The sequence below is a fragment of the Balearica regulorum genome, chromosome 19 (genome assembly GCF_011004875.1).
Source record: "Balearica regulorum gibbericeps isolate bBalReg1 chromosome 19, bBalReg1.pri, whole genome shotgun sequence".
Classification (NCBI taxonomy): domain Eukaryota; kingdom Metazoa; phylum Chordata; class Aves; order Gruiformes; family Gruidae; genus Balearica; species Balearica regulorum.
The window spans coordinates 7835809-7849829 of record NC_046202.1 but is presented as its reverse complement, the minus strand read 5'-3'; the positions used below and the strand labels follow the sequence as shown (position 1 = coordinate 7849829).

Sequence of the window (14021 nt, the reverse complement as noted above, 5' to 3'; positions counted from 1 at the left end):
ACATCGGGGTGGCCTTCCTCACCTCTCCCTCAACAGGGGCACTAACAGACTTTCTCTTCCAGACAGTGCTGGGTTTGCTCATGAAGCTTAGAGAAACCCAATACCCCCGAGATCCCTGTCCCTCTGCCAAATCTGATTGTGGGCTGGCAACAGGTTCAAAAGCTGCTGGGAGGAAGGGTGGGAAAGGAGGGAAGGAGAGAGGATGCAGAGACAGACACACCCAAGCACAAAGGCACAGAGATCACATATGCCTCCCTGACGCTAAAAAAGAAAAAAAGAAAAGTAAAAAAAAAATCACGCTGAGGCACAGATCTGGTTAAAAAAACCCAACCAACAACTCCCACAGCCTTGACGACAGAGTAACTATAGAGACATGACACCATCGGGAAGTGCTTTGCAGGAGCGCTTAAGGGGCTAAACACCCACTTTGCTACACAAGGGTCTGGGCAATTTTGCTCTTGGGGGAGTGGGTGAAGTCCCACAAGGATGAGGACTCTGGAGAGGACGGACAGGGCCAGCCTCTCCAGGCTCCTGACTGCTGGGTGATATAGTGAGGCTAGAGGGCAGAAACCAGTGAAGTAATTTGGAAACTGGAGAGAGCAGCTGTTCAGACAAAGGAAGAGAAATGAAAGCAGACATGGTACTCTTGCAAGGCAACATGACAGCAGGAGCTCAAAACCCCCTGGAAGCCCGGCTCTCCAGGGTGACTTCACTCCTGGTTACTTTACTCCTTTCTTTAAAGAGGAAAAAGCCTAATGAAAGGGAGGTAAGCCACCCAACAGGACAGAAGCTCTGCAACCTCTGCAAAAACAGGTTCCTGCAGCAGGGTCAGAACTGCTACTGTTGGGAAAATCCTCAGCAGCACTCCACACTGGGAAGGAGGAGTGGAAAACACCACGAGGCAAGCAAGTCTGGGGATGCAGGCAGGTGGGGGCGAACAGGGGTGCAGGGAGTCATTACAACACAGGAGGAGTTCAGAGAAGAACAGAACCAGGAAAAAAAAAAAATAAAGCCTCCTAAGACGTCATGAAAGTTACAACCCTAAGCTCCAGGACCACAGGTAAAAACAGTATCTGCTCCTGAAGCCTGCAGAGAACTGCCCCAGGATGCTGCTGGTGGCTCCGTGGGGGGCAGGCAATCCAAGCAAGCTTTATGCCCAACAAGCACACCCCAAGGAAGAGGGAGGACAGCCCGCATGGGACTCCACACTGCCAAAACCCAATTGCTACCTGTGTTCAGGCTCTGGCTGGCTCAAATACCTCTGCCTCACACTGCTGTTATTTCTACCCCATGTTCTTGGGGTACTGCAGAAGCTGCTAGGTCTTGACTCAAACCATAAGGGCATTAACTGCCTCCTCGCTGCTAAAAATTCTGCTCGACAGCGTGAAAGTCACATCTCTGCTCCTATCACACTCCCAGGCTTCTTTGTAAATTGTGCTGGTGGTTCCTCCACAGCACTTTGGTGGTCAGAGCATAACAAGACCCTGTGCAGGGGTGCAGGTACGTCCCACACGTCATTGCAGAAACTAAATCAGGAAAGACAGATCTGAGCTCCAGAGCTGAGGCTTCTCTCAAAGGCAGAACATGCCAGATGAAGGAACAGCAGGACTCCTGTTTCTGCTGGGGAGCCGAAGGCTCTGGGGACTGGAGTGGCTTGCCTCAGCCCATGCAGGGGATGAGCAGCCAGGAGAGGTCCAGCACTTACTCCCTGCTGCTTCAGCAGCCAGAGCAGCACCAAGCACCCCACTTATTGCAGAGCAGGACTCTCCAGTGACACCGTCCAACAGACAACATCTCATCAGCACACCTAAATGCTACTAGCAGCCACTGAAACATAGCAACTTCACTCATAAGCAATGGGGTTGAACCCCAGTAGCTCAACCATGAAGCCCAGGGATTCCTGTGGGACAAGGCCTTCCCCTGGCAGAAGTCAGGGCAGAAGGTGTCAGCAGAACCAAGGTGACCTTCCCCAGCCAGGAATTGAGGTCTTACACGGGAAAGCAGATGAAACAGCCAAAAGCAAACTCTAGCAATGACTGCTCCTATCCAACAAGTCCTGCCAAGTTTTAGAAACATAAACCTCTGGCCTCAACATGTGGGCAACATCAGGGATGACCCCTGAGCAGATGGACTGGGGATGAGACTGGGCTGGAAGTGAGATGGTGAGAAATGCACTACATTTAGAGATGAGTGCAGGGAACCTGCTCCCAGGAGAAAGGGGACTACCATGGGTAAAGCAAGGTGTCAGAAAGCCCAGTGGGACACATCTCAGAGGAGATTAACAAGCCTGCCCTTGCTCCATTGGCAGGTAAGAAGCTAAAAGCAGCACAGAGAGGATTTGAGGAGTTTGCCAGCAACCTGTGTTTTTAACACCCCAAACAGGAGCAGAGCATTTCGGAGCCAATAGCAAGACCAAAGCCACGCACTTGGAAAACGTCCCCCTTCCCCCAGGCTGGCAGGGAAACTGGCATTCCTCTCCAGGGTGGGCAAACAGCTGTGGTGAGAGGACAACTCCTGCTGCTCCCTTCCATTCACTCCTCACTAATCTGCCTCAACCAGCAGCTGAAGCCCGCAGCTAATCCTGCCTGCAAGATCCCCCTGCACAGCTGTCACTCCCCGTTGGTGGGGATGCTGGTCCCGTTACACTGGCTTCCTGTTATTCTCCCTGGCTTCCTTTGAAGAGCCTATTTGTCTGTCCAATAGCTAATGAACAGAATACAACAGCCTATTTTTTGCTCTGTTTAAAGATTTTTCATGGGGATGTTTCCTGCAGAGATTCTTTTCTCCAGCACATGACAAAGGTCAGCTGGCTGCTTGCTCAGAAAGGTTCACATTTAAGGCAGAGCCCTGCAGAGGGAAAAAGCTTTGCTTAGAACTGGGCCACTGAAAGGGGACAGGAGGGTGTTTCCAATAGTCACACTGCAGAGCACACAGGAACTTGTGGAGGGAGGCTCAAAGACCTGGTCACTCTGATCAGCATCCCTCTAAATCGGTGGGAAACGCTGCAGGAGAGCCACGAAGTAGAATCAGCCTTTTTGTTATTAACGACTCAACCACAGATCTCAACCAAGGAAAGATGAGATCATGCCAGCCAACATCATTTCCAATATTGTATTGGGCTGTCCCCGAAAGACAACCAATTCCAAACCATCCTCCAATGGACAATATTTGCTCGGTGTTTTCAGATCTTTCTCAAGGGTCTAAAGACATACAAGACCTTTGCAGTGACAGCTCCGCTTGTGGAGAAGGATGTCCCATTCACACCAGGACACATCTTTCACCCTCCCACTGGCACTCTGCCCACCTTCCCCAAACTGGGCTGTTTCCTGACAAGGGACAGCCCAGGACTGCTGCCCATGTGTTGGAGCACTGGCTGAAAGGGCAAGAGGCTGGAAGGTTCCTTCACAAGTTAAGCATGAGGAAAACAAGAAACAGCCGCTGGTGGCAGCTCTGGTGGTCCATGCTGTATTGCTCGAAGCCAGAGCCTCAGCAGGGCTTCCAGGTGCTCAAACGGGCTGCGCTGAGCAGTCCTGCCAAGGCATCCAGCTAAGCAAGCTCCTCACGCAGGACACTGCTAAAAAAAATAATCCTAAGGTCAACAAGTCAGAATAAAACCACGGATGCAGCTGTGATGACCACTCACATTTGCTCCAACGACTTCCCTTTCCTGTAGGAATTGCCTGATCATGCAGTTGATTCAAGATACTGCCCATTTATTGCTTCGGTTGGCAAGAAACCAGTGCACTGCCCGTCTCTACAGCTTGGGGTGATGGCTGACTGCATCCTGGGGTGACAGGAGAGATGTTGGCAAAAGGGGAAACTGATGCACAGAGAATCTTCCAAAGCAGCCATTCATTTGAGGCGTGTAATTTAGGACCTCCCTCGATTTTCCAGAGGTGAAGAGCATGCATTCCACCCCTGCCCCCTAAGCTACAGCTGCTCAGCACATCTGGAGCAAAAGAGGGTAAGAGTCATCTCAGCAAATTCTGAGCTTCTAGCCTCAGTGACCCCAAGAGAGACGAGATGAGAATGAAAATTAGGTCTCAATCCTGCTATTAAGCCCAGACTGCCCTTCCTCCCTGGGAGGAAGCAAGCCAGCCTCGTACAGCACAAGTGCAGGGAGTATTCTGTTGCAGCATTACGGCGTTCTGCGGGGGCTGCAGGCTTTTGCAAAGCAGCTTGCGCAGGGCGGCATGCCAAGGTAAAGCAGCTGGCGCTCCAGTTGCAGGGGGAACAAGGGATTCAAACGGGAGGGTTTGAATTGTAAAAAGGCCTTTTTATGCGAGTGGTCTTGAATGGATGTGGGTGGGGGGCAGGAAGAAAGTTTCCAGCTCTGAGGGCTCTGGCTCCCAAACTCCAGAGGTCCCGTGACGAGGCTCCTTAAGAGATCACCGCCGCCTGCCTGCACCCAGCCCTGCAGACTCACGCCAGCCAACATCGATTTTCTCACGTGCTAATACGCTGGGCGGCAGACAGCACTAGGAGAGAAACGGACGTGCCACCCTTCAAAGAGCTGCCCAGCAGTGGCAGCAGACAGCACAGCTTTGTTGTCCTACGCAGAACAAGGCCCCACTTATCTCCAAGCACACAAGCAGCCTCGTCAAAAGCCCAGCATGGGCAGGGAAGCTCCCTTACCTGTATCCTGCCGGAACTGCGTCAAGCTTGGGATGTCGATGACATAGGGGGCCAAGACAGGATCCGCGTGACCCAAAGGGATGCTGCTGACAAGCCCCGACCCCGAACGCCGGCCCTTCTGCTGAGAGGCCTGAAAAACCTGTTCAATGTAGCTGCAGACGTTCCCTCGGTATGGCCTCCACCTGCCAAATTCATCCTGCCATTCCCATACCGCCACTGCTGTGGAGTTGTTGTTGTGCCCCGGGGCAGAACCGGGAAGTCCGGATGGCCCGGCTGAACTGCTTCCTGCTCCCTGAGCTGCTGCCATGTTCCTCCCTGAGGCCTGGGCACGCCGTGATTGGAGCTGGGAGCTGCACTGGCTGGCCTTACACCATTTTCTTCTGGGGGACCTGCAGCAAGAAACAAAGAGAGCACACAGAGCTGAGAATGATGCCCCAAAGCCCACCCCACCCTGCATCTGTACCACACAAGCCATTTAAGAGAGGCAAACAAGCTCAGCCTTTCACAGAAGATGCTCACTCTGCATTTAGGAGACTACAGAGAAATGGATTGGCCTAAAACCCCTCTGGTCAGGGGCAAATGAGGTACCACCACCCACTCCCTGCCAACGCTAGCAACTTTTCTTGCTAATTTAGAGCAAAAACTCTTTAGGGAGACTCTTCTTCTTGTGGTTTGTGGCACCAAACCACACCTGTTGTGTTGACAGATCTGTACAAAACCAGCCCAGAGCCACTGCTGATCTGTAAGCCCTGACCCAAGTTCAAACACTCACTAGCCAGGAGCGTGCCAAGGCAAGTGGCGACTCTGCACCCTTCCCAACCCACGCTCCTGGCAGCGTTACGCTCTGACCACCCCGGCACGAGCTGCCAGCTTGTGAGCACGAGCTCCCCAAGCACTGGTACACATGAATGACTTGGGAACCGCTTGCGTGACCAAACTCTTCTTATTGATCTGAGCTCCAGGGCTACAACGTCAACTCCGTTCAGGTTTCCGATAGCTCAGTTTTGGTCCAGGATCAGCCCCTCGACTCCTTCTGTGCAGCATTATACACACAGACAAAGCCAGAAGACAATTCTTTACGCACAGTCTGCAGATCACAGTAATACATATGTTGAGCATGATCTGAGCGAAGAATGGATGGGAAGGAGAATGGAAGCACTAGGAGGAACACAATAAACAGCCTGTGCTGAGGGCAGTGATTTAGCAGGTCCTCGAGATCGGAGCACATCTAGCTGCAGCTTCTCAGGTTGGAAAACAAGGAACACCTTGAAACAAGGGACAATCTGCATCAACAAAGACTCAAGCCATTAAGAGATGATTTGGGGAAGAGAAAAGAATGGGGTAGGAGCCTTAAGACATCCAGGTAAAGACACAAGGGCCAGTCCCTAAATCCTAACTGCTCACAGAGGAGAGACAAAAGATCACCACCACTCTTAGCCCCCAAGGGATGTAAAAAAGCCGACCCAAAGCCATCACATGATCACCAAGCTGTCCAAGAGATGCCAGAGGTCTATTTCTTGTCTGCTGTGTCATTGCAAGGAATCCTGTCCAGACCATCTGGACACACGTGTCTTGATGCCCAAATGCTGGACAGACCACTTGGAGATCCCCGTGTTGGTGCTCCTGAGCAGGTAGGTATGACCGTGAACGAGCGAAAATTCATTTTGTTTTAAAATAAAGTCGCCTTCTTCCTCCTAAGGTCTCGTGTCATTCATTGATCACTGAACTCCCAGCAGTGAGCAAGGAGCTATGAGCTTCCTTCCCGTCGAATGGAAAAGTTCATGTCTCCCAAGAGGCAGAGCAGCAGTGGGTGGCTTCCACTGGAGGATGCCATCTGTATGGAGAATGACATCCCTGCCGGATGGGGGAAGATCCCACGCGCCGTGGAGCGTCCCATCCATCATGCTCGTGTGGCTTGCTAGCTTAAAAAAGAAATAGAAAAAGAGCGAGCGAAGAACAGACACACCCACATGTCTGCATTTATAAGAGGAAAACAACACTTCCTCCAGGAATCCATTGTAAATTAGTTTATGAGCTGCTCTGAGATTTTTACAGAACACCCCCAGCTCGACTGGTGTTGGTGACAAACCGCTCCAGATCATCAACAGAAGGCCTTGGTCTCTGCAACAGATCTTTTTGATGTAATTTGTTCTACCCTAACGCACCAAGGACAGTTATTTTACTGTTCAAAACAGCAAATTAAAACTTAAGGTATCAAACCCAACACCTGCCTCTGCCAGTTCTTTTTATGGCAGGTTTCACACCAACACATCTCCTCCTCAGGGACCGCCAGCATGTCCATGCTCAGCTCGGACCAGCGTGAACCAAAGCAGGGCTGTAGGGTTTTCTGTCCTACCCACCTGCATCAGCTACTCCGAAGCCCAAATACAGAACCAAGACCATTTTTCCGCCAAAGTTATTGTTACCAATAACTGCCCATCCTACAGCCACAAGCAGAGCAGGAGAGCAGAAGGAGGTTGTTTGGAGGGAGTTGGCAATTCGTTTTCCTTCCTTTTTGAAACACATCAGCAGGAAATGGAAAAAAGAGAACATCCCAGCAGAAAAGCCACTCCCTTCACGTACCACCTTGCACTCGCTGGGACACTGGCCGAGAACAGCTGGGTGACAAAAGCTGATTGCTCACCCCCTTGGATGGCAGTGATGCTTTGAATCCCGGACCACACGCAGTTACCGGGACTGGCTGCACGTGAGCATCGCGTGCTCCAACACTCACTATCACATCAGAATGGAAAAATATTTCCTGCTCTGGGACCGCTGGTCCAAAGGAGGAGCAAGGGGCGTCTTTCAGCCTCCTGCCAGTTCTCGCTGCTGAACGCTGCTCGAGCCAGCAGCTGTTTGCATGGATTGAGAAGCAAGGAATGTGGGAGAGCTTCAGTAAGCCAAAATTACACAAATCCCTGAGTTAAGGCAAACAAGAGAAAGAAAATGCCTTAAGTTGCAGTTCCTTTTCCCTCTCTGTGAATTCAGCAGCACACAAATATTAAAAGCTCAGAAATTCAATACCAGAGCTGCTCGTACAGTTTTCAGCCCACCCCCTTGGGCTGCTGTGTGTGTTACACCAAGGCAGAAAGGGTTTGGGGTAGGCAGCTATCAGAGCTGTGTGGAGATGCCTGGCTGCGGCTCAGGGTGTGCTACACATCTCACTGCACCGGCACCGCGTTAGGGACGTTATCGGCAGTTCAACTGCACCAGCTCCCTCACGCTAGGTCTGTCCTGGGGAGATTAGCTACCCAGGGAGAGTAGCTACACGTCTTTGCTAAAATACCATGGACTATAACACTTCACCTTGAGCTTTAAAAGTGCCTTGACAAGCTAAAAGTCATATAAACCGCTAAACCCAATATTTATTCAGCAAACAGCCCCGGCTCCAAATAGAAATCCTATGAGCCAGCTTGCCCCAAATGAAAACAAAACCCTGACTACTTGAAGTGAAAACTCAAATATTCTGGCCAACTGTCCTCCATTTAGGAGGTAATTTGTAACTTGGGCTCAGATCTTGAATTTGGATTTGTTTGGTTGGATCTTTATGCTCCAGCAGAACCTCTGAAACATTTGCCCACATGGCTTTAATCAGAGACTTGGACAGGAAAAGCATTGGGTGCATTTCAGTTGTGTTTCCCAGCAGGTTCACTCCCTGCTCCTCAAGCTCCAGTAAATGGTGGTGAGAAAGCTGGGGAGGGGCAGGTGGGAATTAAAGCATTTGAAAGACACATTTAATTCTCAAACCTGTTCTACTTCCAGAAAGCAAAAATTTCTTTCACTTTAAATTCAGGATCTTAAAATTCACAGGTCTGAGATGATTTCTAAAAACGCCAAGTCCCTTTTTAAGTTTCTGAACTGAAATTGCCAGCCCTGATAAAAGTTTAAATTACATGCTAGCTTGTCCCTGGAAAAGAAAAGGCCTCAGGAGCCCCGGAGGTCGGCTGCATTAAAAAAATAAAAATCATCAGATCGGTAAAACAGAGACTTTTCAGCAGGTTGCTCAGAAAAGAGGGTGCCCAGAAGGGATTTGTTAAGCGTCACTTAACACCACATGGGACTGAAAGGGCCACAAAGAGCCCATGGGAAAAGATTACACCCGGATTACCAGAGCACGTAAAGCACAGGGAGGCAGCGGGGCTGTAATAAGCCCCTGGCCCCGCGCAGGGTACACGACCGGAGCAGCGTTACAGGTGCCCTGTGGCACCCTGACCCCAAATCACCCAGCCAGGGCCCCCACAGCCCCCCCACATCATCTGGGCCCAGCGCAACGCGAGCTGTGAACGCAGCCACGCAACAGGGTTTGAGGCTCCTGCCAGGTAACTCCGATCTAAACACATCTTTCCGTACACGAGCACGCAGCTAGTAACAACCCTGGGGTAAGGACAGAGCGAAGAGGCAGAGAGGAGGTCAAATTAATAACTCCAACTGCACAGATCGATCTGCCTTGGACATAGTCCTGCCTTCTCCCGGCCTTTGCCAATCGTCACGCTGCAAGGTGGCCGGGTCGACAGCCAAAAGAACAGAAGAAATAAAACCAGACTGCTCCAAACCTGGACTCCTTCCATTCAAAACAAGCTTCAAGAGAGTTCCCTTAGGAGGGGAAAATAAAGATCGCAACTGAAGCGGAACAAAGCGTTTTCCTATCGGCTAGGCAGAGAGCTTATTTCAGGCACAAACGCATAGGAAAGCTGAGGCAGGGAGAAGAGAGCAGGTACGCCTGAACACAGGATCACACCAAACCCGGCGCCCCACTCGCTCCAAAGCTCCTTCTGGGCACCGGAGCAGATTTATTTGTGGAGAGACTTGTTTACTAACAGGGTGCAAACCTGGCAAGATCTGGAGGGGCTCCTCCAGCTTCGGCTTCGCACCAGGAGGGCTCTCGCCCTGCTCTCGGCCGGCCAGGGCCGAGCCAAGCGCTGCCAGGGGCGCGGGGGACCCAGGGCCAGCCCGGCCGCCCACGGCGGGGCTCAGCCCGACCCCGGCAGCCCGCAGCAGCACCCACAGACCCACCGCAGCCAAGGCAGCCGCCTCCCGGCTTCAGCACGGCACCCCCCGCTCCCAACACCCGGTCACCGCGGGGTAAGGCCCTCTCACGGCCCACCCCCCGCTCTGTCCGGGGCGGTTTGTCCGGGCGGCACCGATTGCCCCCCCCCCGCCTTTCCGTCCCCGCCCCGAGGGTGAACCGCGCCCTTGTCCCCCAGGCCGAGGAGGGGGAACGGCCCCTCCCGGCCCGCAGGGGAAGGCCCGGCTCCCGGCCGGCCGCCCCCCCCCCCGCCTGCCCTGCCGCTCCGAGCGGGCTGAAGCGGCCCGAGCAGGGACAGGCTGGGCCCGGGGCAGCCGCGCGTCCGTACCGGTCGCTCGCAACCGTGACGGCCCCGACCCCTCCGAGTCACAGGGAAAAGGCTGCCGGCGCTGCCCGACCCCGCGCTGCCCAGCCCGGCTCCCGGCCCCGCCGCGCCCCTCACCCCGAGTCCCGGCGGCGGCGGCGGTTGCTGCGGAGCTGCCGCTTCCCGGCGCGCGGCGGCGGGAGGCACTGCGCATGCGCGCGCGCGGCCGCCTGGGGGATGTAGTGCGGGGGGCGGGGCCGGCAGCGCCGCGGGGGGGGGGGGGGCCCGGGGCGCGTGCGGCACGGGGCGCGTGTGACACGGGCGTGAGTGCGGAACTGGGGGGTGACACGGGGGGAGGCTGGGAGTGTGACACGGGGGTGAGACTGGGAGTGTGACACGGGGGTGAGACTGGGAGTGTGACACGGGTGTGCGAGTGATACTGGGGGGGGTGTGACACGGGTGTGCGAGTGATACTGGGGGGGGTGTGACACGGGGGGAGACTGGGAGTGTGACACGGGTGTGAGACTGGGAGTGTGACACGGGTGTGCGAGTGATACTGGGGGGGGTGACACGGGGGGAGGCTGGAAGTGTGACACGGGTGTGAGACTGGGAGTGTGACACGGGTGTGCGAGTGATACTGGGGGGGGTGTGACACGGGTGTGCGAGTGATACTGGGGGGTGTGACACGGGTGTGCGAGTGATACTGGGGGGGGTGTGACACGGGGGGAGACTGGGAGTGTGACACGGGTGTGAGACTGGGAGTGTGACACGGGTGTGCGAGTGATACTGGGGGGTGTGACACGGGGTGAGACTGGGAGTGTGACACGGGGGTGTGTGTGATACTGGGGGGGGTGTGACACGGGGGTGAGGCAGAGCGTCATACGGGTGTGCGTGTGATACAGGTGTGAGACTGAGTGTGAGGCGCTGTGCGTGTGGCACTCAGTGAGTGTGGTACTGGGTGAGCCTGAGTGTGCACACGTGTGTGATACTGGGTGTGTGATGCTGGGTGTGTGAGTGTGATACTGGGTGTGTGTGAGTGTGCATGTGTGTGATTATGTGCGAGTGTGATGCTGGGTGTGTGTTTGTGTGATACTGTGAGTGTGATACTGTGCGTGTGAGTGTAAGCATCTGTAATACCGGGTGTGTAAGATGCTCCACGTGTGTGATACGGTGTGTGTGTTACTGCATGCGTGTGAGCACGATGCTGTGCGTGTGAGATGCCCTGTGTGTGTGTGATACCCTGCGCGATACTGTGTGAATGTGATACTGCGTGTGCAAGTGATACCGTGTGTGAGTGTGAGCACGTGTGTGATACTGTGTGTGATACTGTGTGTGTGTGATGCTCTGTGCCTGTGAGATACTGCGCGTGACTCTGCGCGTTCCCGACCGTGCGAGCGCGTGTGAGAGGCTGTGCGCTTGCGTGCGAAAGCCGACGTGTGTGTGAGACGGCCAGGGGCTGCGTGTGCACCCCCGCGAGCACCCCCCTTCCTCCCCAGGAGCTGGGGGCAGCGCCGTGCCCCTCGCACACCGAGCGTGCCCCGCACAACCTGAGTGTGCCCCCGCTGCGCTCGGCGACGCCGCGGGGACAGCGACAAGGGGACAGGCGCTGCGCAGTCCCGCTGCCGTGGGGCCCGGCGCCCTCGAGGACACGCGCGTGTGCCCGTTGCACCCCTGCGCCCCTTGGACTCCCCAAAGCTGGGGCAGCCCCCGAGCGGGGCTGGGGCGGGGGGCGCAGAGGGGACAGCGGGGAGGGACCCACCTTTCGGGGCTTTTAGAGGTTTTTCTGCCGCGGAAACGAGGAGCAAAGAGAGAACGAGGTTTCTGGCTTCACGGCGGGAGAAGCGCTGGGGGGGTTTGTCATTCCTCTGCCAAAAATTCTGGGGCAACCTGAACCGCGGCGCTTTGCAGCGACGATTGATGGCTTCACGGGCTGGCGGGGCGGGAAGGGAGATCATCTGGAGATCTCTCTGGAGATCATCTGCTCCAGCCCAGGATCACCCAGAGCAGGTCGCGCGGGGTCACATAGAATCATAGAAATCATAGAAATCATAGAAATCATAGAATCACAGAATGGTTTGGGTTGGAAGGGACCTCACAGCCCATCTAGTTCCAACCCCCCTGCCATGGGCAGGGACACCCTCCACCAGCCCAGGTTGCCCAAAGCCCCATCCAACCTGGCCTTGAACACTGCCAGGGAGCCAGGGGCAGCCACAGCTTCTCTGGGCAACCTGTGCCAGGGCCTCACCGCCCTCACAGGGAAGGATTGCTGCCTCAGACCTCATCTAAATCTCCCTTCCTTCAGCTTGAAGGGCACGTTTGGAATCTCTCCGGAGAAGGAGACTCCACAACCTCTCTGGGCAGCCCGTCCCAGAGCTCGGTCACCCTCACAGTGAAGAAGTTTTTCCTCACGTTCAGATGGAGCTTCCCGTGTTGCGGTTTGTGCCCATCGCCCCTCGTCCTGTCGCTGGGTACCGTTGAGCAGAGTCTGGCCCCTTCCCCTAGGGATGGGGCGACGCGGGGCTAGAAGGAAAGAGCAGGAGCTACCATGGCCTTGCCCTTCCTTGCTTTTGCAGCTTTGAAGATCTTTTTATTTTGATGCCTTTTGTTAAATCTTTTTTTTGTTTTGCTCACACCCAATGAGAGAGGTGCTGATGCTGATGCTCAGCGATGGATGCCCAGCCCCTGCTCTGCCCCGTGCCCTGAAGGACTCTGCTCCTCACTCTGCTCCTGCTGTGCGTTTCTCCTGTCTGGCACCCTGGGACTTTCCGTGCGGAGCAAGGCAGAGCGGAGCCGGGAGCAGCGTGTGTCCCCCTCCAGAGCCGCGTACGGGCCGTGGGTTTCCCCTGCACAGGTGGCGCTGGGGTCTTCTCCTGCCACCGGTTCTGCAGGATTTTGGGCCCAGGACACAGAATTTGGTCCTTTTAGAGAAACATTAGACACACGTACACTCCCGGTGTCATTACCTCTGTCCCCGTGGTTCAGCAGAGCCCGTGACACCTACATCTCGTTAGGGGTACGGCCTCTAATGAAGCTTAACGCTTCTGGATGTCCATTTGTGGGCGCCGCTTTCCAGGCACGGCCTCATCCCGTCGAAGATTGCGTGTGGCTCCTGGGGGGCTGCGGCCGCCCCGAGCCAGGTTCAGCCGGGGATTGCTCAGCCGCTCAGCTACGGCCTTGAGGAGAGTTATTTTCAGTTTCATTTACAGTCACGTAAATCAGAAAGAACCCCCTGGAGACTACTGCCACGTTCGTTGGTGGAGCACGGGATGAGGATCGTTAAATAGAACGCATGTGTGCAGCAGACATCTCGAACAATAGAGCACTGCTTCCTTCCAGCTGCCTGCTTCATCTTGACCAGAGCCGTTCATCGCCCCTGGCCAGGCGTGCGCGTGTATTTAGAGACGACGTGAATCCTGCAGCACCTTGCGGGTAGGTGGGTTGCTTCTTCGTACTGAGTTAGAGGCAGGTCTGACCCCTCCTGGGTCTTTCCCTTGATGGGCGCTTCAGCGGCAGAAGTCAAAACCACCACCACGATATTTCAAAATCAGGAAGCGTTCGCCTGTCCTTATCGAATGACTTTAAATGTCCCCCGACTTTACACCCGGCAGCGCTGACACACCCGCGACGTGCCGTGATATGCTTGTCCCGGAGGTGCTTCGAATGGCTTATACGAACAAAGTACGTTATGCTTGGACTCAGTAATTACAGCAAAAATACCGTATGGAACCACCTTACACCATAGGCACGGAGGGATGTTATAAAACTCTGCTTCCTGGGTTAAATATATGGGACTCATCTTTACAGAGCTTATACAGGGTCAATTTTCTGCTTACAGAAAATGTATAGCGCTGAGCACATAACCACTGCCGCTGCGGTAAAAATCCTCTGGAGCTCTGTCGCCCTGCAGTTCAGGCTTGTATGCAAATGCCCCTGGATTTCTCTGTTCCAGGATGGATGAGACTGTCACATACTTGAGTTCAAAATACTCACAAAGTACTAATAATTGCCAAGTGTGATTGATAGCTCGCTTGTAATGTGTCTGTTTAAGCAATAAGA

At 54.5% G+C, this 14021-nt stretch overlaps 1 protein-coding gene across 4 annotated transcripts in view; it reads right to left on the bottom strand.

Moving 5' to 3' along the window:
• The window catches only part of DTX2 (deltex E3 ubiquitin ligase 2), a 39639-nt gene extending 29457 nt beyond the window's left edge, over positions 1 to 10182 (bottom strand). For all 4 annotated transcript variants that reach the window (XM_075771281.1, XM_075771282.1, XM_075771284.1 and 1 more), the window contains exons 1-2: positions 10104 to 10182; positions 4636 to 5024 (exon numbers count right to left, since the gene is read on the bottom strand). In XM_075771281.1, the coding sequence (XP_075627396.1) occupies positions 4636 to 4942 (307 nt within the window). In that variant the 5' untranslated portion in view covers positions 4943 to 5024; positions 10104 to 10182. The remainder of the gene's footprint in view (positions 1 to 4635; positions 5025 to 10103) is intronic.
• Positions 10183 to 14021: the final 3839 nt, after the last annotated feature.